Source organism: Xyrauchen texanus, chromosome 27, assembly GCF_025860055.1.
Source record: "Xyrauchen texanus isolate HMW12.3.18 chromosome 27, RBS_HiC_50CHRs, whole genome shotgun sequence".
Classification (NCBI taxonomy): Eukaryota; Metazoa; Chordata; class Actinopteri; order Cypriniformes; family Catostomidae; genus Xyrauchen; species Xyrauchen texanus.
In genome coordinates this window covers 33,299,912-33,327,063 of record NC_068302.1, presented here as the reverse complement: position 1 = coordinate 33,327,063, position 27,152 = coordinate 33,299,912, and the positions used below count along the sequence as shown (strand labels likewise).

The 27,152-nt window shown below is 40.9% G+C and overlaps 2 protein-coding genes across 6 annotated transcripts in view; both read right to left on the bottom strand.

Moving 5' to 3' along the window:
- Nucleotides 1-376: 376 nt before the first annotated feature.
- si:dkeyp-110g5.4 (uncharacterized protein LOC561637 homolog) lies at nucleotides 377-7,437 on the bottom strand. Of its 2 annotated transcripts, none has more exons than XM_052094379.1 (4): nucleotides 7,291-7,437; nucleotides 5,718-6,411; nucleotides 2,114-2,245; nucleotides 377-754 (listed from the first exon to the last, which is right to left on the bottom strand). In XM_052094379.1, exons 2-4 carry the CDS (start codon nucleotides 6,345-6,347, stop codon nucleotides 392-394), a joined length of 1,125 nt encoding a protein of 374 aa, XP_051950339.1. In that variant the 5' UTR covers nucleotides 6,348-6,411; nucleotides 7,291-7,437; the 3' UTR covers nucleotides 377-391. The 2 variants fall into 2 exon arrangements, with proteins under 2 accessions (XP_051950339.1, XP_051950340.1); XM_052094380.1 differs by having other exon boundaries at nucleotides 5,718-6,389.
- A 1,171-nt stretch (nucleotides 7,438-8,608) lies between these two features.
- LOC127620863 (plasma membrane calcium-transporting ATPase 3-like) overlaps nucleotides 8,609-27,152 on the bottom strand; it is a 42,759-nt gene continuing 24,215 nt past the window's right edge. Inside the window, exons 20-23 of one of the 4 annotated variants that reach the window (XM_052094188.1) lie at nucleotides 26,920-27,027; nucleotides 26,463-26,645; nucleotides 18,939-19,025; nucleotides 8,609-14,865 (exon numbers count right to left, since the gene is read on the bottom strand). In XM_052094188.1, the coding sequence (XP_051950148.1) occupies nucleotides 14,455-14,865; nucleotides 18,939-19,025; nucleotides 26,463-26,645; nucleotides 26,920-27,027 (789 nt within the window). In that variant the 3' untranslated portion in view covers nucleotides 8,609-14,454. Of the gene's footprint in view, nucleotides 14,866-18,871; nucleotides 19,026-26,462; nucleotides 26,646-26,919; nucleotides 27,028-27,152 lie in introns of all 4 variants that reach the window. The other 3 variants (XM_052094185.1, XM_052094187.1, XM_052094186.1) reach the window with 3 other exon arrangements.

Here is a 27,152-nt window from a genome sequence, read left to right as displayed (position 1 = left end):
AATCAGTTGAATTCAAACATATATTATGTACATAAATGAGTCTGGGATATAAGTGCAAATGTTTTTTGTGCATTCCAGCCTATGGAAAGTTGTATATAGCTCCTTAACATAATGAGTGCAACCTTATTCCTCTGCCATTATTAATCAAATTAAATGCTCAAATAATTCGTAACACAAATCTCAGCTAATTAAATTCACCCATTCAGAAATTCACTCAAACGTACGTTGTTGTGAACCTGTTGGACTTCTATCTTCAGTGTAATACAAAAGGAGATGTTAAGTAGAATGTTAGCGACTGACAACTGATAGAAACAAAAGACATTTCTGCTGCTGCTCAAATGAAATTATGAATGAGGACATTTCACATAATTGTCATATTTAGTAAGATCATCTACATCTGATCTGCCGGCTTGGAGTTAAATATGTTGAGTGCAGCCTCCTTCTGTCTCAATCGAGCTCGTAAGTGGTTGATTCTCTCCTCCTTGGCCAACTGGTCAAAATCAAACATAAGACAGCTCTCAACCTTTGGCAGCACTGCAGTCTCTAAACACTCATTCTCATCAAGTGTCTCTCCTTCTCCATCTGCTTCCATGGGCTGTTCTGACTCTCTTGATGTGTGGGGGCTTAAGGACTCTTGGATGATATCAGGCTGGGAATAAGATATTTCCAAAGAGACATTCTGTTTGGACTTTTGATTCTCTGGAGTTTGGGCTGGGCTAGTCTGTGAACAGGAATATGAGGTCGACCCATCCACCTATAATACACATGCAAAATGTATGGTTATCTTGTGTTGTTACAGTGGGTGAAGTAATTTAATCTTGTAATGTCAAAAAATATAAACTAAAATTAAAGCTTAAGTGCGAAACTTTTTCTGCATTAAAATACTTTCTCCTATCCTAGGTTATTATGCAGAGACAACTATTAAGTAAGCCATTTGTAGGTAAAATTCTCCAAAACTGTTAAAACTGCGTCTTTGTGGTGCTATAAAGATTCCTGTTTATTTTAAGTGATCCTTCCAGCCCGACACAACAACATTGGCTCAACCAATACAGCAGGTTAAGGGCGGGACTATCTGTTTGTTCGATCAACAGCAGACTGCGGATGTATTTGGAAAGCTGGTTGAAAACCATGCTTATTTTTGTAATTCCATTCGGCGGAGCTAGTGGCGCAGAAATTACACACCGATATGGAATGCATTCGACAGCATTTGTGGAAAAAAGTTTATTACCACAAATATTTATATTTACATGAACATCATTTAAAAAAAACAAAATTACAAAAAAAAAAAAAATTAATTACAGTGAGGCATTGGAAGTGAATGGGGCCAACTTTTGGAGGGTTTAAATGCAGAAATGTTAAGCTTATAATTTTATAAAAGCACTTACATGAATTCTTCTGTTAAAACTTGTGTAGTATTTACATTTACGCATTTGGCAGACGCTTTTATCCAAAGCGACTTAGTGCCCTTATTACAGGGACAATCCCTCGGAGCAACCTGAAGTTAAGTGCCTTGCTCAAGGACACAATGGTAGTGGCTGTGGGGATCGAACCAGCGACCTTCTGATTACCAGATTACCAGTTATGTGCTTTAGACCACTACACCACCACCACTTCACTTATGGTGAATTTGTAAATTTTTGTTCACACTAAAATCATATAAACATGCATCTTGTGGCTATACTTTTGAAACAGTATTTTAATATTAACAGATTCGCTCACACTGTAAGTTCCTCTCACTGTAACCACAATTTTTTATTTTTGTTTTAAAGAAAAGGAACAAGTCAGAACAAATTTTTGTGGTAATCAACAATAAGATTGAGCTTAACTTGTATTCCTGTAATGGGAATTAAAATAGCATCACCATCACAATGTTTTCCCCCATATTTAATCTTTTCAAAATATAGTATTTTTAAACCTGATCCTCTGCAGAGTATGGCAAAGCACTTTTTATGCACCAAAAAACTGCTTTTAAAGGAAAACATGTTATCAGAAATATCGATCCCATAACCTTTGCATTGCTAGAGCCATACTCTACCAGTAATGCTGCAACATGAACACTTATAAAAAGTATTTAAAAATAATAATAAAAGATAGATAAAAATAGAAACTTGACCTTTTGACACTCTTCATCTGTACAGCATTGCTCGGGCATGTTTTCAGGCATGTCTTTAGAGACATTGTACAGAAATGCTGATATTTGTTTGTTGTTGTCAACCTCTGTGACTGGAGTCTGGACATTCTCAATCTGCGGATTGGAAAGAGACATGCCACAGTAAGAAATCGAATAAAAGACTACTAAAAATAATACCTGATATGACAAATCACCATGACAATGTAATTAATCTCATACTATAGTGGTTGATTAACGTGGTAGATGGCTGATATAATGCTTGTATATACACTCACCTAAAGGATTATTAGGAACACCTGTTCAGTTTCTCATTAATGCAATTATCTAATCAACCAATCACATGGCAGTTGCTTCAATGCATTTAGGGGTGTGGTCCTGGTCAAGACGATCTCCTGAACTCCAAACTGAATGTCAGAATGGGAAAGAAAGGTGATTTAAGCAATTTTGAGCATGGCATGGTTGTTGGTGCCAGACGGGCCGGTCTGAGTATTTCACAATCTGCTCAGTTACTGGGATTTTCACGCACAACCATTTCTAGGGTTTACAAAGAATGGTGTGAAAAGGAAAAACATCCAGTATGCGGCAGTCCTGTGGGCTGAAAATGCCTTGTTGATGCTAGAGGTCAGAGGAGAATGGGCCGACTGATTCAAGCTGATAGAAGAGCAACTTTGCCTGAAATAACCACTCGTTACAACCGAGGTATGCAGCAAAGCATTTGTGAAGCCACAACACGCACAACCTTGAGGCGGATGGGCTACAACAGCAGAAGACCCCACCGGTACCACTCATCTCCACTACAAATAGGAAAAAGAGGCTACAATTTGCAAGAGCTCACTAAAATTGGACAGTTGAAGACTGAAAAAATGTTGCCTGGTCTGATGAGTCTCGATTTCTGTTGAGACATTCAGATGGTAGAGTCAGAATTTGGCGTAAACAGAATGAGAACATGGATCCATCATGCCTTGTTACCACTGTGCAGGCTGGTGGTGGTGGTGTAATGGTGTGGGGATGTTTTCTTGGCACACTTTAGGCCCCTTAGTGCCAATTGGGCATCGTTTAAATGCCACGGCCTACCTGAGCATTGTTTCTGACCATGTCCATCCCTTTATGGCCACCATGTACCCATCCTCTGATGGCTACTTCCAGCAGGATAATGCACCATGTCACAAAGCTAGAATCATTTCAAATTGGTTTCTTGAACATGACAATGAGTTCACTGTACTAAAATGGCCCCCACAGTCACCAGATCTCAACCCAATAGAGCATCTTTGGGATGTGGTGGAATGGGAGCTTCGTGCCCTGGATGTGCATCCCACAAATCTCCATCAACTGCAAGATGCTATCCTATCAATATGGGCCAACATTTGTAAAGAATGCTTTCAGCACCTTGTTGAATCAATGCCACGTAGAATTAAGGCAGTTCTGAAGGCGAAAGGGGGTCAAACACAGTATTAGTACGGTGTTCCTAATAATCCTTTAGGTGAGTGTATAATGATATGAATGACAATAAAAATAATAGCAAATGAGGCATCCACAAAATTGTTAAAGTTAACAATGAATTTAACCATTTCTAAAAACAACATTTACCGGTATTCAAAATTCACTAAAAATATAATTTTTTTAGACTGTTCAAAGAATGAACTTGTATCAAGCCTGGATCAATCTAAAGCATCTGTAGCATAATAGACCACAACAATAAATTTAACTCATCCCTCATTTATTTAAAAAAAATTATAATTATCATAGTCACAGTGAGGCACTTAAAATGAAAGTGAATGGGACCAGTTTATAAACAATATAAACAACGATTTGGCTCATCTGTGAATGTGTTAACACATTTTTATTGTGAAAACAAATCAGGGATTAACCAGCGTTACGACGTTTTCCATATTACAAGGTTAACCGGCGTTACGTCGCCATGAAAATGTGTTGTAATTTTGGATATACTGTAACTTAACATAGATAAGGTTAGTAAACAATTGTATCACACTAAAATAATTCCAACACAAATAATGTTTACGTCTTGTGGCTAAACTTTTGAAACCATGTGTGTCTTTTGTTTATGGACTGGCCCCATTCACTTCCATTATAAGTGCCTTACTGTAACTGTACTTTTTTTTCTTTCAAATTAAATGAGGAACGAGTCGAATACATTTTTTTCTGATAATCAACATTATGCTGCAAATGCTGATAATTGAGCCCAACTTGGATTGAACCCAGAACATTTCAGTAATTGGACAAACCTGATATTCATAAAATGGCCAAATATCATCCAATTAATCACCCTGGCTGATATATAACAGTCTATAACAGTCTATTACAGTCTATTCAGAAAGTATTCATTTTTTTTTTTTCACATATTGTTGTTAAATCCTTATGCTAAAATGATTTAAATACACTCCATACCCCAAAATGACAAAGCAAAAAACTGATTTTTGATAACTTTTCAAATGTAATAAAAATACAAACTTAAATATCATATTGACAAAAGTATTTAGACCCTTAACTCGGTACTTAGTTGAAGCACCTTTGGCAGCTATTACAGCCTTGAGTCTTTTTGGGTATGATGCGACAACTTTTGCACACCGGAGTTTGGGGATTTTTGCCCTTCTTCTCTGCAGATCCTCTCAAGCTCTGTCAGGTTGGATGGGGACCATCGGTGGACAGCCATTTTCAGGTCTCTCCAGAGACTTTCGATTGGGTTCAAGTCCAGGCTCTCTCTGGGCAACTCAAGGACATTCACAGCTTTCGTCTGGCCACTCTCCCATAAAGCCCAGATCAGTGGAGTGTTGCAGTAATGGATGTCCTTCTGCAATTTCTCCCATCTCCACATATGATCTCTGGAGCTCAAACAGAGTGACCATTTGGTTCTTGATCACCTCTCATACCAAGGCCCTTCTCCTCTGATTGCTCAGTTTGGCCATGCACCAGCTCTAGGAAGAGTCCTGGTTGTTCCAGACTTCTTCCATTTAAGCATTATGGAGGCCACTGTGCTCTTGGGAACCTTCAATGTAGCCTACTTTTTTTTAGCCTTCTGTGCCTCAACACAATCCTGTCTCTGAGCTCTGCAGGCAGTTCCTTTGACCTCATGACTTTGCTCTGATATGCATTTACAGCTGTGATACCTGATATAGACAGGTTTGTGCCTTTGCAAATCACGTCCAGTCAACTGAATTTGCCACAGGTGGACTCCAATCAAAGTGTAGAAACATCTCAAAGATGATGCAGAGAAATGGGATGCACCTGAGCTAAATTTCAAGTGTCATAGCAAAGGGTCTGAATACTTAAAGAAAGAAAAATAAATTTCACATTTACATTTTTTTTTTTAATAAATTTGCGAAGTTATAAAAAATCTGGTTTCTGCTTTGTCATTATGGGGTATAGAGTGTAGATTGATGTGGAAAAAAAATATTTAAAGCATTTTAGCATAAGGCTGCTACATAACATAATGTGAAAAAGATGAAGGGTCTGAATAATTTCTGAATGCACTGAACATAATGAAATAAGGTTTACTACGTACAAGCTGGCATTTAAACCCATTTTCTAGAGAGACTGATAACCACAACAGAAAGGAAACATTTCCTACCTTAATCTCATGTGTTGAGGGTGGAGTGTCTTTCAATGCTTCTTCCTGACATTTAGATGTAGCATCCTGCTGGTCCAGTGGGCTGGGAGAAACAGGTAACACACTTGAAGATGCCAAGACAGAGTTTTGAGCGCTCACTTGCCTGCCCTGTGACTTACGCTTCTTTACTGAGAGGAAGATCTGGCTGTTAAATACGATGAAGGCGTTCTGACGTAAATTAGAAGACCTGCTGCTGCACGGCACAGAGGTAGCGTCATTTACAGTCTCTGAAAGCCGTATTGGAGCCTTGTGTGCTGTTAAAATCTTTCTTAAGACCTTAAAGGCAGTGATGCTGGAACTAACAACAGGGAGGCAAAACTGGCCTGCTGTTATTTTGGTCACCAGTGGCCTCTGGTCTACTGGAACCTTGTCTCTGCTGTCCTTGCCCACAGTCACTTCTTTTTCCCGCAGCTCAACTGGGGAGATCCACATTACTGTTTGTGACATCTGTTTCTCTGATGTTTCAGATCCATTCTGAAGCCGAGACACACCGATCTTCCTGGCCGTAGAGGTGGACAGGGACTGCACTGGGATGGTTTTGACACATGCTCCCTTCGGGATGTAAACTTCAATGTTCTCCATGCAGGACATTCTGAGTCAACCATATTATCCTGGTCAGCCAAGAATTTATACCTGTGGGATTATAAAAATGTGCCTGCTTGTACAGACAAAATAAAACTTTTTATGTTTGAGTCTTTAAGTGCACAACAAAATAATGAAACAGAATTTCACCAAAATTCCACAGTTTCATCAGTTAATGTCAGTATTATAGTCACTACTGTTATTTTAAAAAAATTACCCTGAAAGCTTCCCTACTACGGAGCCCCGTAGAGGACAGGGCGGATTTTTTCTGAAATTGTTTTACGTTCACTCGCAATAAATTGACCATTAATTCACTACAGTAACCATAATTTAACAATCCCATTCGCAGTGAATGCATAGTGATAATACAGCAAAACGAAAACTATGGTAATAAAAATAATAATGTTGTGGATATTATGGTTTTTCTATACAAATACCATAGATTAACTACGGTTTTACTATAGTAATATTGTACACCTAGTAACCATAGTTTTTGGTGGGAACTATGGTTTTAATACAGTATACTGTATCCATACAGTAACTATGGTTTTACTACAGTATAGATTAACCATGGTACATCGTGTGGTTACTATAATTTTTACAACAAATACCGCGGTATTTGTAGTAAAACCATAATAAGACCAAAAATATTTTTATTAACATTTTTCATGTAGGCCCTATTATTACTTATGCTTTCACTACGCATATCTATACAGAAAACACATTTCAGAAAACAAATTCCCGCCTAAGGTGCTCCGTAATGTCACACAATGTTTGGTGAAGATTTTTAAACACGTACTGATTTAATATATTTTGCAGGAATAACAATAACCGAAGTAACTACTGTATGGTACTATGTTTACCATTTTAAATTGTTTTTTGGCGCATCAGAAGCACCAACAAGCATTCAGCTGACAAATATGCACACAGTCCAAAAACAAATGTTATGTACCTGAAACTGGTTACATGAAACACAAAAATGCAGTCGGAGTGATCATACTGTACATCAATTTCTCCAAACTGAACTCAGAGGAATATTTTAGCTAATCTATTTATATAGAATATTTACAGGAGCAATCTTTATCCAGCGGGTACTTCCGGAGACATTAGTTTGGTGTCAAAATAAAAGTCCTTGTTGGAAAATTTAAGTCTAATACAACTCAAAATAAATGTAGAATAGAGTAAACAAAATTCATTCCTGTGGATGCAAAATTGCAGAATAAAAATAGAAGTAGACTTTTAGAGTACTAGGGGAAAAAACATACAGAAGATATATTATGTACAGAGTAGTTTGCACTAAGCTGACTTGTGGGGGGAACATTTAAACTTACCTTCAAAAATGCTCAGTTGAGCACAGTTTATATGGTGTTGAATGTACTGGAAAAAGCTAAACAACCAACCCTGTCCAAGACTTAAAAGTTATTGTTATTATTATTTAATTTTTGTTTGTTTATTGCTTATTTATTCTTTTTTTTTTTTTTTTTATCTAAATTTGTTTTATGCAATTCATCATCACAGTTAACAATATTTATTTTGTTTTGCAAGTGTCAAGAGTTATTGGAAACAGGAAAATAGATATTTAAAAAGAGAAAGGAAAAGTATTCAAAACAGTTACACCTCAAGTAGTAAAGCATTGAATTCATGATGACATGATATATGAAAGAAAAAGTAAAATAACACAGCTACTATCTTTATGATGACATGATAGGCTACTCATCAGATAATCTTAGAGAACAGAATAATGATTATTAGCTTCAATGAGTGAGGCATTCGTGATGTTACAAACCTGCATTCGTTTCTTGATTATGTGGAACACAAAAGGGTATGTTAGGCTGAATGACAGCTTCAGTCACCATTCACTTTCATTGTTTGGTAATGTATGCATTGAAAGTGAATTGTGACTGAGGCTGTCATGCTGATGAACATCCTTAGTGTTTCATGGAAGAAAGAAAGCCAAAGGTGTATGCAACAACATGAGGGTGAGTAAATGATTGCAGGATTTTCATTTTGGTGAACTATCCCATTAACACACAAATTCAAGGGTATAGCAGAGCTAATATGTGATGTGCCAAATAAGCATTTATCTTTGAAATGTCACAATCCTATAACCTTCAATAAGTTAATATTAACAAGTTACAATTAGTATTGTCTTTAAATGTTCATATATTTCTTTTTTCTTTCTTTTACATATAGGATGTATTTAGAGGCCACGACTTGAAATGAATATATTAACATTAACAGTAACATTAAGAGAATATTACAGGTTCAATACATGTTAAGCTTAATCGACAGCATTTGTGGCAGAATGTTAATTACCACAAAACAATTATTTTGACTCATCCCTCCTCTTTAGAAAATAAATAATTTTTTTTTTACATTGAGGCACTTACAATGGAAGTGAATGGGGCCAATTTTTAGAGGGTTTAAAGGCAGAAATGTGAAGCTTATAATTTTATAAACGCACTTTTATTACCAGCATTCCCAAATATGACAGTATAAAGTGTGAACTTTTTCAGAAGAGACTTTAATAGCTAAAACACAGAATGGGATAGATTAGTAATGGCTGAGCAGGTAAGTTCTATCTTACATGTGTCAGTGATTTAATCAGCAGCATAAAAGTATATTTTTCTCTGGAAGCAGTAAAACATTTTCAAATCTAAAATGTTTAAGTTTTGTCCAGCAAACTAGGATGCATCAGAATGTTAATTGTACCAGAATGTTGAAAGTTATTGCAATTTGTTATTCTGTTTATCTATAAATATAGATAAACTATATTTGCAGTAGGCTTTGTGTATTAGAATGTGCAAAACACAGGTTGTCTGTTTTCTCCCAGGCAATATAAATACACTTTTGGGAAAACCAATTTATGTCACAGTTGTCTTGTCTTTTAAAAGGATAGTTTACCCAAAAATGAAAATTCACTCACCATTTATTCACTCTCATGCCATCCCAGGTGTATGATTTAATTTCTTCAGCAGAACAAATTTGAAGAAAAATAGAAACATATCTCAGCTTAGTAGGTCCTTAAAATGGAAGTGGATGGTAACATGATTTTTGATGCTCCAAAAAGCACAGACAATCAGCATTAATGTCATCCATACGACACCAGTGGTTAAATGAATGTCTTATAAACTGTACAAGTGCTTTTGGAGAGAAAAAAAAACTATTGCTTCCGGTAAGCAGCAGTATGCGCATTGAAGAGAGGGCTGAGGTCAAGTGGCCTCTCGTGTAATGTATTGGTGTTGGCATGTTCATGCGAGAAGTGATGCATGCGTGACACACCTGGAAAAGCAGCACTGTTTAAAACTGACTATCAGGAACACAGTACAGATGCTGTACCAAATGCCGTAAACAAATTTAAACAAGGGTGTCAGAAGATTTTGATTTAAGAAGAGAAGTGGAGATACACTTTTTTGCACAGCATATTTATTTGAACCTGAGAACTCTGACCAGAGGTACAGGGAGATGGAGGAGGCTGGACCAACTGCAGCACAACAACAAGCGCGTGTAGGGAATGCCAGGCAGTGCCATCAGAGGTAGAGAGGGTCTGCTGTAAAGAATGGAACATTGCCATGCCATCGCTGGAAAGACCATGTGACCTCAGCGTGAACGTGCATACCATGTGACCTCAACATGAACGTGCATACTGCTGCTTACCGGATGTGATTATTTATAGTTAAAAAGTATATAAGTGTATATTTTTTACACTAAATTGATCATATCGCTTTATGAGACATTAATTTAACCACTGGTGTCGTATGGATATTGTTAATGCTGATTGTCTGTGCCTTTTGGAGCATCAAAAATCATGTTTCCATCCACTTGCATTATAAGGACCGACCGAGCTGAGATATTTTTCTATTTTTCTTCAAATGTGTTCTGCTGAAGAAAGGAAGTCATATAAATCAGGGATGGCATGAGTGTGAGTAAATGATGAGAGAATTTTCATTTTTGGGTAAACTTTAGCTTTAAATTATTTTACCTTGTCAAAGTTATGACAGTGAATGGAAAACAGTGATGGATCACAAATTCAAAAGAATAAGATCCAGTTGTACAATTCTTATTGGTGGGAATGTAAACAATAAACAGAAATTATAATTACTTATGTTAAAAGTCTTTTAAAAAGACTTCTTTTTCTTTTTTATTTCTTTGTTTCTATTTCTTCTTAGCTCAAGTCTCTTTTGCTGGTGGAATTAAGATAAAATTCCCAGGAATTGTACAAAACATATCTGGTAATCAAGAGTTTCTGACACTCAGATGTTTCACTGTAACACGATTCTTCTCACTGTTGAGTGTTTGGTGACAGAACAAAGTAATGTCAAACAGTCAAATAATATTAAAAGTTACCTCAAGATTATCAAACAAAGTGTCTTTGTCTTTATTATTATCATAAATTTGAACAAATAATAATAATATGGATTTTGAATGTAAGTGTCATTTGCTTGATTTTTGATTTAGAACGATTGCATTAATTTCATGTGTGTTATGAAGATAAACAAATGTACAAAGGATCATTGGACGGATTTAACAGACAACCTCAAAGGTAATACCTGGGAAGCTCAGCGAGTATTAACGCTGACTACCACCCCTGGAGTCACGAGTTTGAATCCAGGGTGTGAAGATTGACTCCAGCTAGGTCAGAAAAGTGGACAAAAATAAATAATCAAATAAAATAAAAATAAAAAGCGTTCTTAGATTTAAATGCGGATGAATGGAGGATTCAGTGTTCAGAGCGTCAAGCGCCCCCTGCAGGAATAAAACTCACAAGACACTCAATGGCTGACAACGTGCAATTTCGGCCTGTAGGTCTGTAACCCACACACAACTTTCAGATAAATTTAGAAAACATGAAATACGTCATATGTGGAGTCAGTCAAGATGTTAAAGGTGTCCATAGAAATGATTAGTTGTTTTCATGGTGAGGAAAGCAGACAGGCATTTCATATAAGCAGGTAAGAATTATAATTTTCTTAAAGGGATTATGTTTTTTATATGATAGTATATAAACATTTATAAACGCAATTAATATACTTTTTTTTATGTATCTATGCATTCATTTGAACTGTTTTTATGCATTATGTAATGTGTTGTAATGAAACATGCAAACATGCAATATTTCACAGGAGAGGTGTATCAGCTAATGCTTAATGAATGTGCATGTGCCTTCAAATAACAGAAAGAAAGCTCCATAATATATATGCACCTCACAGATTGTGTGCAAGTCATTTTAGGCAATCATTTTATTTAAAGAGATTTAAAGGAAGTGACCCCTGTCAATGGTTAATTAACTACACTTGACAAAAGTTTATTTTATTTTATATTATTATAATTTTAATATGTACGAACACAAGCAAAAGGAAAAATCTAAATACAAAACAGTGTTTTGTTTGCATTTTACTGACACCTAGCGGGGTAGTGCAGCATTAGACATTAGTATTCGGTTATCGATGCCATGGTGGAAATGAGCTACAGTCCGCCACGATTAATTTATTCTGTGAGCAAAAGTGTAACAGGGGTTTACAAAGAAAATGTGAGTAGTATTAGTCAGGTCTATCGCCCCCCATCAGACGACCCGCTTCATGTACAAACTTTCATTAGGCTATTGATATAACTTCTCGTGTAAGTATACATCAATTTAAACATATTTAGCTAAATCAGAATTTCCTTATTGCGTGTGTGTGTGCGCAAACATATTCAAGACCCAGAAAACACACTATTTAGGGCATTCTTGCATTCACATACACAGGTGAACATGCTGTGACTATTGACAGCATAATATATTCCCTGTCAGGATTAAATCTTTCAATCCCACAATAGATATTTTTAAATAAATAAATAATTTATTTTCTTTTATTTTTTTTATTAAATAATTTATTATATTCTTTTATTATTATTACTTTTTCAATCTGATAAAAAAAAATAAAATAAAAATAAAAATCTGACCAAAATGCAAAATGTATAGTTTCTCAAGTTATTTGAAAGTTTGGGATTTTTTTTTTTTCTATTTATTTCATTACGTTAAGTGTGTCTACTACGCACCTGTCCGCAATCACCCAGGTGTGTGAAGGCTACTGTATTTACAGTATGTGTTTGTTGTCCTATATTATAGCTTGAGTGCAAATGCAAGAACTTGCACATAAGTACGATTACATAAACATGGAACTGATTATAATTTAACTAATTACATATAAAAGTTAATAACGTTTTATTTTTACAATTATAATCTATAATATTATATGTATTCTGCAAAATAGTTTTTTTCTTCATCTTGTAAATCCCAGAGGAAAATGTTATTGCTCAGAAGTGCTCTTTCAAAGCTTGAGAAAATTTGTTGTGTTATGCTTCATTAAAGTATCAACTTTGTCAGTAATTGAACATTGATCATTTGATGACAAATGCTTGAGTTATATTGAAATCTCTGGCTTTTGATTGGAGACTTTGATATCTTGGCAAGCATGAGAACAATTTTCTCTTATGAAACTCCAAATGAGAATAATCTTAGAAGAAAAAATCGGTGAGATTCTCTTCAAAATCCATTAGTTCACCCCAAAAGGAAAATTCTGTCATGTACTCACCCTCATGTTCTTTCCAAACACAAATGACTTCTGTGGAACACAAAAGGAGATTTTAGGCAGAATTTAACAGACTAACAGCCTCAGTCACACTTTCACTTTATCATTTGCAGTACTATGCAAAAGTGCACATAAGATGTTTCACAAAAACAGTTGTCTTAAGATTTTGTGTGTGTCATTAGGAATTATAATTTTTTGACTTTTGCAAATAGAATAGAAGAACAGGGAGCCCTGCAACAGATGTCATGCTCCCCACAGAGCCCCCCACTGAACATTGTGTCAGTCTGGGATTACATAAAGCGACAGAAGCAATTGAGACAGCCTAAATAGTTAGAAGAACTGTGGCAAATTCTCCAAGAAGCTTGGAACATCCTATCTGCCAACAACCAATAAAACTGTGTCCATGTGTACCAAGGAGAATTGGTGCTGTTTTAAAGGCAAAGGTGGTCACACCCAATATTGATTTAGCTTTTTTTATGTTTACTGGACTATATATGACATTAAGTGATAAATAAAAATTATTTATGGCATTATGTTTGACGACTTCCTCTATGCAACATTTTTCACAAGTGCCTAAAACTGTTGCACAGGTCTGTATATTGCATATTTTTTCCACCATAAAATTGAAAGGTGACGGAGGCTAACATCTTTGTGTTGCATAGATGAAATAAAGCAACGCTGGTTTGGAAAGTATGAGGTTGAGTAAATGGCAACAGAATTTTAATTTAGAGGTGAACTAACTCTTTAATAAAACAAGGGAAATGCACTGCCTGTTTTCTCTCGAATTTCCATGAAGTATTATAAGATTTGCCTCCAATGGTTACATTTGATTGTATTTATTTTGCTGAAATATGTTCTTTAATATCATTTTTTCTTTTCTTTTCTTTTTTTAATTAGACATAAACATCACACTCTAACACAGAAACAGAGAAAGGGGCACATTTGGAACCAATGAGAACATAGACACGGATTTTAACAACAGCAAACAAACAAACAAATACACACGTACAGACTTACGTCATACATACAAACGTTCTTAGTTATATAAAGCTAAACGATGAAGTTTCAATAACGGAATACAGTAACTGTAGTTATCGTCATAGTTTTAGCAGAAATATAACCACTATAATAATTGGAACAATAACGTTATTAATTAAAAGGCGAAGAGTTATACCCAAATAAATATTTTGTCTTTTTTTACACGTTCATATGCTCACAGTCTTTAAAATATTTAGTCTTCAGTGCAGAGTCCACACCTATCATCCCCCTTGTCATTACAGGTAGCCTACAGTATTTCTTCAAGTGCAACATAAGAGAACATAATCGGTCACTTTCATGCGGAGTGGGATTGTCTTTGGGTCACACAATTTACTGTAAAGAACCACTGAAACATTTTGAAGCAGTGAATCTGCTATAGGAACAAAGATTAGGTACAGAAACATCCTAAACGTTTCTCTGACAGTCCATGTCGTATTTATCAACATTCTCTCCTAAAATTGATCCGTACTTGTCCGTCTCAAACTATTTTGGATCAATGACCTCCTTTAGAGGCATGTCTCCAAGCTGTGCAGAGGGCTGACGGGGCAGGTTGAGATGTGCGCCACCCCGTTGTCGTTGGAGCCAAGGTAGACGCGGCTCTCTGTGGCATTGTTGTTGCAGTTGAGGGTAACAGGCAGACTCTGCTGCCGCAGTGGGCGGCTCGGGTAGCGGGATCGCGGGGGTCTCGGAGGCGGCTGAGAGTGAGGAGCGGGGTGACGAAGCGCCACAGGCACGTGGTTATGGTTGGAGCGTTCCGATTCGTCGTCCACATCCGTCTCGTCGATCAGGGGGATGTTGTGGACCGAGTCTGTGATGATGAACTCAGGGTGCGCCTGGAAGTCGTGAATGGAGTTCCGCGATTCCGGCCGCTCGATGCCGTCGTAGTGGGAGCTACGGAAAGCTTTCACCACCCGGATCTATATGCATCAAGGGTGCAGGGTAGGAGATGTCAAAGGGAAGAAAATGGAGGGATCAAAAGGGACAGAGAGGTGGAGAGAAGTTTAGTCCCCCCCCTTTTTTTTGTTTACTTGTAGACCTACTCTATCTGCAGGTTCACCTGCGAGAGCTGAAAGTTCACATCGATTAAGGCCTTTGGTGCAGTGGGCCTTTAAAAAAAAAAACGTAAACATTCCACAGCCATTCTATAGACCTCTATAGAATGATGCCAAAAACAATTTAAATCCAAGTTGTAATTACAGAGGTAAAATGTTCAAGGAAAACTCATGAACCCAAGATGATACAACACAAGACAGCAAACACAAATCAAAAGGTTAAACCATAAATATTTTCAAAATGGTCTGTCAAAGCAGCCTTAGCCCCCTGTCTGTTTTTCATTTAATATGTGAATGTAATGAATGATAAACATTGCACACGAATTGGAACTTATGATGATTTGGTCTCCTTTACTCCGTTATAGACTCCCATCAATATGAGCAGAATGGTATGTCAAATTAGTGAGTATAAAACAAATAAAACATTTGTTAAAAATAAAAACGAAATAAAAGACGTCTGTTAATTCAACAGAATTACAACTTTCACTGTTGCCAGTTCAATACCAGGTGTTTAAAATTCACAGCACACTGAAAGGAGAATGCATGCAAACAAACAACAATAAGCAAAAACAAACAATGATTTGAAAGGCACACAACACCACATGGAACAAACACACTGTAAAATGACCACACATAGAACACACCCTTTGTAACAAAAGTGGTTTACACTGAACACAGCTTTGCACAGAACAAACAAACAAACAAACACGTGAAATAAGACATGCATATTAACATACTGTTGGTGTTGACAAACTCTGTAATACAGTCTTGAAAAAACAGATTGCATTAGTGACTAAGCATTATTATTTATTGTTCTGACATAATCAGTGTTTCTATTGGTTACATTTATGGGACATATTTTTAAGCATTTTCAATTCACTTTTTAATAAATACATTGAAAAATAAATAAATTAAGATTAAAGTAAACCAAAGTGTCTTTGATTTTATTAGCTTTACTCTAATACGGGGACATTAAAACATCAAGCCTTTTTGAAAAACAAAAATAAAATGCTTTATGCCCTCAAAAGTATGAACATATTAAATGGGACTTTGCAACCATGCACAATAATTCAAGTTTTCTCTTCCCTTTCATGCATGGCATGCAAGTAGACATTCAATAGAAAAAAATTAAATAAATCTATCAAATCGGTCCATATTGCATTTCTGACATCCTTGATCTTGTCATGTGTGATTAAAAAGCAGCCGTGGTGCATCTTCTTTCTTAAAAAGAAACTGTTTGTGTGTGTGACCATGCATGCCGGACTGTCACATTCATTGGCCAGGGAGGCCATGGCATTTTTCTGCTCTCCGCAATCTACATGCATAGCCAAACCACACCCAGGAATGACCACAAAGCAATGTGACTGACAGAGGGTGGGGACTTCACAACATGGACACAACAGTTTAAGCACTTCTGCGGCTTTGTTTTTCCAAAGAGCCATTTATTGTGGTCACTGCTGACTTTAAAGCTGTTTTCTTTGCTACACAGCACTGCCATTGTAAACTTTCGAGTATAAGGCCCAGAATTCTTAATGGCATGTTATGAAATCAAAGAGGTAAGATAAATAAACTTTGTAAAATAACTGTGATTCTCTTTCTGTAATATGAGAAACTGAATAGTTTAATTGTCTAGGCTAATTCAGGCACTGGATGGAAAAACAGAAAAGGTTTAATTCCGCTCCAAACACATCACATCAGAACACCTCATGACAGTCATGAGGCAAGAAAAGGGACGTGAAAGACAGATGATTGATGGATGGAGGTCGAACCTTACAGCACAAAGTTGTCATTAGTATGTATTCTTTTGTTGTGGCGTGATGGCACAACAAAAGCTTTTGAGAAGCAGCCCTGCACCTGTGTGACATCACTGAGGTATCTAAAAATGCTTTACCAATGTGGGTAAAGAACATAAATATTGACTTTAACTTAAAAGAACAGTTGACCCAAAAAAGGAAATTCTGTCATTTTTTAATCATTCCGAAATCGCCTTACTTTATTTCCTTTTTCTTCTTCATGAAATTTGTCCCGATGGCGACTGAAGCCTTCGAACTTTAAAAATAGCACCATAAAAGAACAATAAAAGTATTACATTTGCCATTGCATCATCTTTAAGTTTGAAAGCTCCGGTCCTGATTCATTGGTATTGTATGGAAAAGAGTAACCAGTTATTATTCGAAATTTCTATTTTTGTGTTCCATGGAAGAAAAAAAGTCATACGGGTTGTTACATGAAATGAGGGTGAGTAAATAGTGACAGAATTCAAATATTTGGCTGAACTAATCCTTTTAACGATTTAGCTGGAACTTTTCCTGCTATTTTGGATTTAATTGCTAAGAAAACACATAACACAAAATGCTAGAAGATGAATGAATATGGAGACAAACAAGAAAACAATATTTAGGGAGGAAAGAAACAAGAACAGAAATACACTGTTATACAGGACAGGATAAGACACCAAAAAAACAAGAAAAAAAGGGGTACAACAGAAAGTAAACATGTAATTTTAAATAGTTCTTTAAAAAAGCAACTAAAGTTGCTAAAGTTAACCATGAAGAGAAAGTGATAATGAAATTGAGGGGGGTTCCAGCTGGGCTAATGCTCTGTGGTCTCTTTAAAGGAATTTGAAACACTAAGACGCAGCTGTTTTGTTAAACCACAGAGAGATCGCTTCTGACACCTGGGGGGCAATGTTGATGTTACATTTGTTGCATTATCCTAATAAAAACAAATAGCTGTCTGTGTGAAAGAATTATTCCAAAAAGAGACTGATAAATTATAGCAGCAATACATTAGGTAAGTTTGAATCTCAGGTATTAAAATTAGCAATAAGTTAAGACATTTTCATTTCATGACAGTGTAGTGGGTTATAATGCAGAACCTGTAAAGAGAAAGAGGAAAATCTGAACAAGGCTTGTGAAGACAGCTACAACAAAAAACATGGCAGGCCGTAAGTATGCGTAGAACAGTATAGACAAAGGATAGCAATATTAAGGCTAATATATCAAACTGGCAGTTGAAACCATTATGGGCTTATACTCGCAGGTTTACCACAGTCTTTGAATTTACGATGTTAAACCTTTATTTAGTTGTTCCCATGTTGTTAGAGTTTGATTTAGCAACAGATGAAACATTTCCAGTTTAGCTTCAGTCAATTCATGTTTGGCTCTTTCATTTGAAATTCTAGTAGCCCTTTATGGCAACATTTGAGGGTGAATTATTGGCAAATCAAGCAAAGAGAGATTCGAAAAAAGGCAACAAGACAACAAAAACCAGCCTTATCATAGGCAGCACCAAGCCAGAATAAACAGCAAAACCAAGAAATAAGTTATGAGGTAGCAGGAAGGAAAGAAAGGAAGGAATGATGTATGGAAGGAAGCATGGCAGGAAGACAAAATAGGAAAGGGAATCAAAGGAAAGAAAGGAATGATGTAATGATGGAAGACAAAATAGGAAAGGGAATCAAAGGAATGAAAAGTATAGAAAGAAAGAAATGAATGATGTAAGCAAGGATTTCAAAATAGGAAAGGGAATCAAAAGAAGGAAAAGTATAGAAAGAAAGAAAGAGAGAAAGGAAGGAATGAAGGAAGGGGAAACAAAATTAAAGAATGAAAGAAAAAGACAGAAAGAAAAGAACTGGTCACAAAAAATAAGCAAAAACAAACAAATGTAAAGAGATAAAGCAGATGCTCAGATGATAATCTGCTCTCTTTCTTGCACACACACTCAACATTCAGCAGACTAGTCGCATTTGAAGGCAGGCAACAATGCACGCGCGTGTGTGGGGGTGTGTGTGTGTGTGTGTGTGTGTGTAGGCTAGACGTCTGAGTGTGCAGGCTCTACGAGGTGCCGTTAACGGAATGTAAGGACTCACTCCCTGGGGCACCAGTTGCATTGGCAGTGGAGAGAACTACGTGAGAGGGAGTAGAATTATTGGTTACGTCATGGAGTTGGCTGAGCACTGAGGAGCGTCGTCGCACTGCACCCTGAAACGAACCGCTTCTCTTGAAGGTACTCACTACCTCCATCTGCAGGAGAGAGAGAGAAGGACATCACACAGACAGGCGAATGAGCTTCATGAAATGAATGGGATTACGGTTTAACACAGGTGGGGAGACTGTGGAGGAATGTGTTGAAGGAAAAGCAGCATTTTATAACTTGCCAATGTGCACGCCAATCATCCGATGTTTAAAAATCTTATAGAAACATACTTGCTTTCATATGCAAATACGGAGATGCAAATATTTATGGCACTTTCAAAACATTTCACAATCCTGAGATAGCAACTTTGGCACTCCATTTGGTGGAGCTAGAGTCGCGGTAACCACACACTTTAATTTTAGAATGGATGTGTTATTATTCATTAGCTAACATTGCGCTCTGTGTTTCAAATTAGGGCGCCTACACACTAGAGTTAATGCTGCATCAGAGAACATTGCAAATGCATTGATGTCAAAGAGGATGGTGCGTCAGAAGGACGGAGAGGAAAAACGCAAATGTTTCCATCATGCGACCAAAAGTTGAGAAGATTTCAACTTTTGCTGCATAGAACTCTGGGGCTGTTACAACTAAGCCTAGTTGTGGCATAAATGGGCACTAATGGGTCTTTTCCACTGCACGGTACTACTCGACTCGACTCTCCTTGTTTTTTGGGGGTTTTCCACTGTAGATAGTACCTGGTACTTTTTTTAGTATCACCTATATGTCGAGATTCCAAGCAAGTCGAGCCGATACTAAATGTGATGCCAAAACCCTGCAGATCACTGATTGGTCAAAGAGAATCGTCACTACCAGTGTCACTGGTTCCCCTTCTGTCACTCTCTCCACGTTGTGTCAGAGAAGCGACACTAGGGGTCTCCCTTGAGCGCCGATATTCACCTCTGAACTATGAAAAAAGGCCAATGAGAGTTGGCAACCAGTATTTGCATGTCCCGCCCCCGGACATACGGGTATTTAAGCGGCGCAAATACGGGAGTTCATTTAGAAAATTTCTTCGGAGCCGATGGTCGTGTCTGCAACTGCTGCATACTACACACCGAGTTCCTGTCATCCCTCTGCTGCATAACTGTTGGATTCCACGGCGCACAACAGCGGCTTTCTCCTGTTTGCACGGCTGTGCATTCCTGCCCCTGGGCGCATCGACAGTGCAGAATTAAAAAGCTCTCACGAGTTTTTTTTCACAATAGAGTGACTTTTATTAAAAGAGTAAATTTCACTAAAAGAGCAAAACACAGCGGCGTTGAACATCCTTTTAAGGACGCGTCTTTATAAAGATGCCCTTCCGCCCCTGTGTTATTCCTGGATGCGGTAGAGTGCTCTCCGCTTCAGACGGCCACAGACGTTGTCTCGTGTGTCTGGGTAGCGATCACACCGAGGCTGCGTTTGTGGATGGTTCATGTTCTCACTGTGAGAACATGACCATGGCAACGTTGCGGTCGCGGCTTGCTTACAACCGTGAGCAAGCCACTCCAGCCGCCCCCCCGTGTTGCTCCTTCTTCCCACGGGATTGAGGATGATGCGGCTGGCGATGGAGGCGATTTGGGGATGGCAGCAGGTGCAGCTCCGCCGGGTACGCCCCCTCGGACCACCCGCACCCCAGCACGCTCGTTGATTCCTGTCCGTGCTCGAGGTGCCGGCGACTCGCCTCACAGCCAGTCAGCCGACCCTCTTGCGATGGAAGCCGATGAGCTCGCCGCGGCATCGGAGGGCGCGGCATCTGATGCAGAGGACTCCCCTGGGCTGCCGCCTTCGGGCTTGCACGCCCAGGCTGAGGCTGACGCACAGATGTCCGACATGCTTTCCCGGGCAGCCAACAGCGTGGGCTTGGATTGGAACCCTCCATCCTCCCCACAGCCATCACGGCTGGATGACTGGTTCCTGGGGTCTGCGCGCCGCTCACAGCCTCACCCCCCCGGTTCCGTTTTTCCCCGAAGTGCATGACGAGCTGACGTCTTCGTGGAGAGCACCCCTCTCCACTCGTCACACCACCACAGGCTCGTCCGCCCTCGCCACCCTCGACGGCGGGCGCGCCCGCGGTACGCGGCGATTCCCCAGGTGGATAGGGCGGTTGCGATCCATCTATGCCCCGGTACCCCTACCACCTGGCGAGGTCGCCCCGTACTCCCTTCCCGGACCTGTAGAGCAACCTCCTCGCTGACAGCGAAGGCCTACAGCGCCACCGGACGCGCCGCTTCATCAACCCTTCATCGACCCTTCCTACGGTTCGCGTTCGACGGCCAGGCGTATCAGTACAAAGTCCTCCCCTTCGGCCTGTCTCTGTCCCCTCGCGTCTTCACGAAAGTCGCAGAGGCAGCTCTTGCCCCGCTCCGAGTAGCCGGCATACGCATACTCAATTACCTCGACGACTGGCTCATACTGGCTCACTCTCGAGTTACTATGCGCACACAGAGACCAGGTGCTCAGGCACCTCAGCCGTTTGGGGCTTCAGGTCAACTGGGAAAAGAGCAAGCTCTCCCCGGTCCAGAGCATCTCTTTTCTCGGTCTGGAGTTAGACTCAGTCTCAATGACAGCACGTCTCTCCAACGAGCGTGCTCAGTCAGTGCTGAAATGCCTCGCTTCCTTCAAGACCAGGCGCCGTGGTCCCGCTAAAACGTTTTCAACAGCTCCTGGGGTATATGGCATCCTCCATGGCGGCCGCACTGCTGGGGTTGATGCATATGAGACCACTTCAGCACTGGCTCCGGACTCGAGTCCCGAGACGAGCATGGCGCCGCAGCACGCACAACGTAAAAGTTACCTCTGCCTGCCGCCAGACCTTCAAACCCTGGACAGACCTTTGCTTTCTACGGGCTGGAGTACCCTTGCAACAGGTGTCCTGGCGCGTTCTGGTCACGACCGACGCCTCCAAATTGGGTTGGGGCGCCGTGTGCAACGGGTGCACAGCCGCAGGCTGGTGGAACCGAGGCCCCCTGCGCTGGTTCATCAGCTGCCTAGAGCTGCTGGCTGTTTTTCTGGCCCTGCAGAAGTTTCTAATTCGGCACAAACACGTCTTAGTCAGGACAGACAGCACCACGGTCGTAGCCTACATAAACCGCCAAGGCGGAGTACACTCCCTCCACATGTCACTGCACGCCACTCACATCCCCGGCAACCTCAATGTGATGGCGGACGCGCTGCCAAGACAAAGCTTGCCCGGCGGAGAGTGGAGACTCCACCCCCAGTCGGTCCAGCTGATTTGGGACCGGTTCGGCAAGGCCCAGGTAGACCTGTTTGCCTCCCAAGAAACCTCCCACTGCCTGCTCTGGTATGCCCGGACAGAGGCTCCCCTCGGGGCAGATGCGCTGGCACACAGCTGGCCCACGGGGCTGCGCAAGTACGCATTTCCCCCAGTGAGCCTTCTTGCACAGGTGCTATGCAAGGTCAGGGAGGATGAGGAGCAAGTCATTCTGGTAGCCCCCTACTGGCCTACCCGGACTTGGTTTTCGGACCTCACACTCCTCACGACAGCCCCTCCCTGGCGTATTCCCCTGAGGAAGGACCTTCTTTCTCAGGGACGGGGCACGCTCTGACACCCGCACCCAGACCTCTGGAACCTCCACGTCTGGCCCCTGGACGGGATGCGGAAGATCTAGCCGGTCTACCATCTGCTGTCATAGATGTAATCAATCAAGCCAGAGCCCCCTCTACCAGGCATCTTTACGCCCTAAAGTGGCGTCTGTTCGTGGACTGGTGTTCTTCCCGAGCCGAAGACCCGCAGAAGTGCGCAGTTAGGTCAGTGCTCGTGTTTCTTCAGGAGAGGCTGGAGAGGAGGCTGTCCCCCTCCACCCTCAAGGTGTATGTCACCGCTATCGCGGCCCACCACAACAAGGTAGACGGAAAGTCTCTTGGTAAGCACGACTTAATCGTCAGGTTCCTAAAAGGTGCCCGGAGGATAGCTCCCTCCCGTCCTAACCTGTTCCCCTCCTGGGATCTCTCGGTCGTCCTTACGGGACTCCAGAGACCCCCCTTCGAGCCGCTTGACTCAGTTGGACTCAGGGCCCTATCTCTCAAGACCGCACTGCTGATCGCGCTCGCTTCCATCAAGAGGGTCGGGACCTGCATGCGTTCTCTGTTAGCGACGCTTGCCTGGAGTTCGGTCCGGCAGACACTTTCGTGATCCTAAGACCGCTGACCGGGCTATGTGCCCAAGGTTCCTACCACACCCTTCAGGGATCAGGTAGTGAACCTGCAAGCCTGCCCTGGGAGGAGGCAGATCCAGCCCTTTCACTGCTGTGTCCAGTACGTGCCTTACGTATCTACCTGGACCGCACACAGAGCACTAGGCGCTCTGAGCAGCTCTTCGTCTGCTTTGGGGGACAGCAGAAAGGGAATGCTGTCTCCAAGCAGAGACTCGCCCACTGGGTTGTCGACGCCATTTCCCTGGCTTATCACACCCAGGCCATGCCCCCCCTTTGCGGGTCCGAGCCCACTCCACCAGGAGTGTTGCATCCTCATGGGCACTGGCTAGGGGCACTGCCCTAGCAGACATTTGTAGAGCAGCGGGCTGGGCAACACCTAACACTTTCGCGAGATTCTACAATCTCCGAGTTGAGTCAGTATCGTCCCGTGTTCTCTCAGGTACCGAGCCCATAGAACTCGGTGGCACGCCACGATCTGACCGGGTGAATCGCTTGCATCTAGCGCCCTTCCCCCTAACCAGGGGAACCAGTGCGCCTTCATTCCCAGGAGATCTCAGGTTTGGGACACTGGTTGATTCCTCCCTAGCCCTCGTGGGTCGCAGTGCAGCGGAGGAACTCGCCGACCCAAGCCACTGCGGGTACCGCAAGTTACCCTGCACTGGTATAGGTGCTCCACAGGTAAGGCCTCCTTCGGACTCCTGTGTGTAACGCCACGGTTCTGTCCCCTCTGGCGAGTGGACTCCCGTGCATCCCTTAGGCAGCCACGGCTGCCTCGGTTGCCGTGCTGTATGTTCCCCCCTCTATAGGCTGGATCCACCACCGCGCCGACTTTTCCACATAGGCCCTAAGTCAGGCCTCTGATGGTTTTGCCACTTAAACTTGCCTCCCCTCTCGGGTAGGCGTGGCCTCCGCAGGGTCTTCTCCGCCCTGAATAAGGGCTAAGACCCCCTTCCCTCAATGCGTGTAAGGGCCCCGGCCTAAGTTGCTCTATGCGAGAAACATAGAGAGAAAAGAGGCCCGGCCAGGCTTGGCCCGTTCCCAGGTTGGCGGCCAGCACCTTGTTCCCCCCTCCAGGGTAACGATAAGGAATCCTGATGGCTTAAATGGGGCACTGGGGAAGGGTACGTGCAGCCTGATACAGTTGGTCATCCTGCACGTAAGAATACCTGCTCGCTCCTGTATCAGCAGTTCACGTACACGGCTCAGCACGTGGCGCTTTTATAAGTGGACCCCTAGTGTCGCTTCTCTGACACAACGTGGAGAGAGCGACAGAAGGGGAACGTCTAGGTTACGTATGTAACCTCCGTTCCCTGATGGAGGGAAGGGACGTTGTGTCTCCCCTGCCACGTCACTGAGCCAAGCCACTGTTGTGGCCGGACCATTTCCGGCTCCTTAGAAAAATCCTGAATGAACGCCGTATTTGCGCCGCTTAAATACCCGTATGTCCGGGGGCGGGACATGCAAATACTGGTTGCCAACTCTGGTGGCCTTTTTTCATAGTTCAGAGGTGAATATCGGCGCTCAAGAGAGACCCCTAGTGTTGCTTCTCTGACACAACGTCTCGTTCCCTCCATCAGGGAACGGAGGTTACATACGTAACCTAGACGATTTGCGACACGAGACATCAACCCGCTAATTTTAAAGTTAGCTACAGCAATAGCAGTTTCATTTGTTCATGTGACTTTCCAAATGTAAAAAGAAATGGCTGTGTCAATAAACAAGGTGCAGATGTTCCTCTCGTTAGCAATGAACAAAACAAAAAAGTCTTTCAGGAATTGTCTCAGCTGTTGGCCACACACAGCTACCAACGGACCTACCTACAGTGTAGGGAAAAGTAAAAATAAATAAATAACCATCAAGGAAAAGTGGAAGTGGTCCAACCAAATTGTTGCTATCTAGACCGGCGAGCAATGGGATGGAGAATGCCCTGGAGTACAAGATGGAGGATGGTTCGTTAAGCTTCATTTTATTTAGCTGACCAGCTACTGGAAGCTTGCTTCTAAAACAACCAGGCCAATTTAACTGTTACACTTGTGTAAAATCACTATGCAACAACTGCTTTATGCAGCACAATGAGCTAGTAGCTAACAGCTAGCGGTCGTGTTACTGTATATTGTTTTGTGTCACGTTTAAGATGATGTCACGACAGTAGAGGCGCAGCAACTATGACGATCAGCCTATAATCCCACCCACGTTGAGGCAGCACTAAACAGCATTGGAAAAGAAAGCTCAGAAAAGCGAGTGGAGTCGAGTCGAACCGTAACGAGCAGTGGAACAATTTATGTCACAATTTACACTCTACTAAATATTTGAGCTTTGCACCATTAAACTTCGATAGGATGTAAACCTACGTATAAACTAAATATTTACGGAAGCCTCCGACCAGGAGTAATGGATGGAATAAAAAAGCAGACTGATATTTTATGGCATCAATAAGCTCATGTATTGCGTGACAGGCTCCAATACTTTCTACATGTATAGGTGAATCTCAAGAAATTGCACTCTGTGTTACGAATTACATAACAACGCAAAATATCAAGCTTGCTTGACACTGGGAATGCACCGAGTACTTGTTTTGAGGTATTAACTGTACTCTGACACATTTCGGAATGCAACAATACACAAAATCAAATATGTGTGGCACTGGAAATGTGACAGGTACTTTTGTTGCATTATTAACTGTACTCTCACACATTTTGGAACTAAAGTGCACATGAGATAAAGCTTATGTGATACGGAGAATGCAAGGGGTACTTGCGTTGCATTCTGAATTAAATTTTGAAACATTTTGGAGCACAACGATGTACGAAATCAAGCTTGCATGTTACATGTAGAATTCATCAACTAGAGACTTTTGCGTTCACGTACTTGCGTAGAGTATGTTTTGTGTCTTAAAAGTGTGATACCTCGAATTCTAAGCATTGGTCTCTTATTCAAACAGTGATCGTATTTAAAAACACAAAAAGAGCAATAATAGTTACCAAGTTGTGACATAATACATGGAGACGCAAGTAGAAGAAATAAAACAGAGGATCGATCAAGCAGCAGAGAGAATAAAGGATGAATGAAGGGAGAGAGACGTTACAAAGACCGTAGAAAATGCATTAAATATGAATCTTATTTGTACATTTATAAAGGCTGGTGAAGAAAGTTATGCAGAAAGTAAAAACTCAAATAAAAACTCTTAGTGCACAAGTGGAGCATGTGGCACAGAAGGCATTTGGTATATTTTAAGGCAATATGTGTCTATGCGGGAACAGCGGTCCCTGTCAGAAACAATTAAAAAGAAAAGTTAAAACAGACAGAAATTGACAGACTGAACGTCACCTGAGTTTGGATTCGGTTGAGTCCTCTGAACCACAGGATCTGTCCTCGCCTCAGCTCTCTCTCTGCGTAATCGATCTCATCCTCATCCTCAGCGAGTTCTTCATCCATCATCTCATCTGAAGCTGACCCATGGCCCGCTTCCTTCAGACACTTCAAATGATGTGTTGGCACTGATGCTATTACCTACATAAAAAATAATACAATAAAGATAAAGAAAACACTGCTGTGAAAGCTGACATTTTTGAAGACATGGAACTAATGCAGTGAAGTGTTATATAAAAAGAAACGGATATGGTATAGCACTCATGCACATTTAAATGCAAAACTCATGCCCCCCCAAACACTGAATATGTGGTTACATACATCCTTGGTACATCTCATCTGCCAACCAGCCCTCTAAATATCAGCTTCAGCCACTGAAAAAACTAGAGGCAGAGAGGTAGATTAAAACACTTACCTGTCCCCAGAGCAGCTCACCCATTCCCACAAACAAGCACCAAAGCCACTGCTCCGCATTTAAGGGGGAACAGCTGAAAGGTTTCCCTCCAAACTGTATGATCACAACCTACGAATCCACACAGACAAAAAGTCTGATGTCAGAGATCAGGGGTAGAGCTTGTTGCACATTCACTTTCATCCTTGTGTAAAGCATCAAACCGACCATTGAGATTATTCTTTAAAAAACACTGT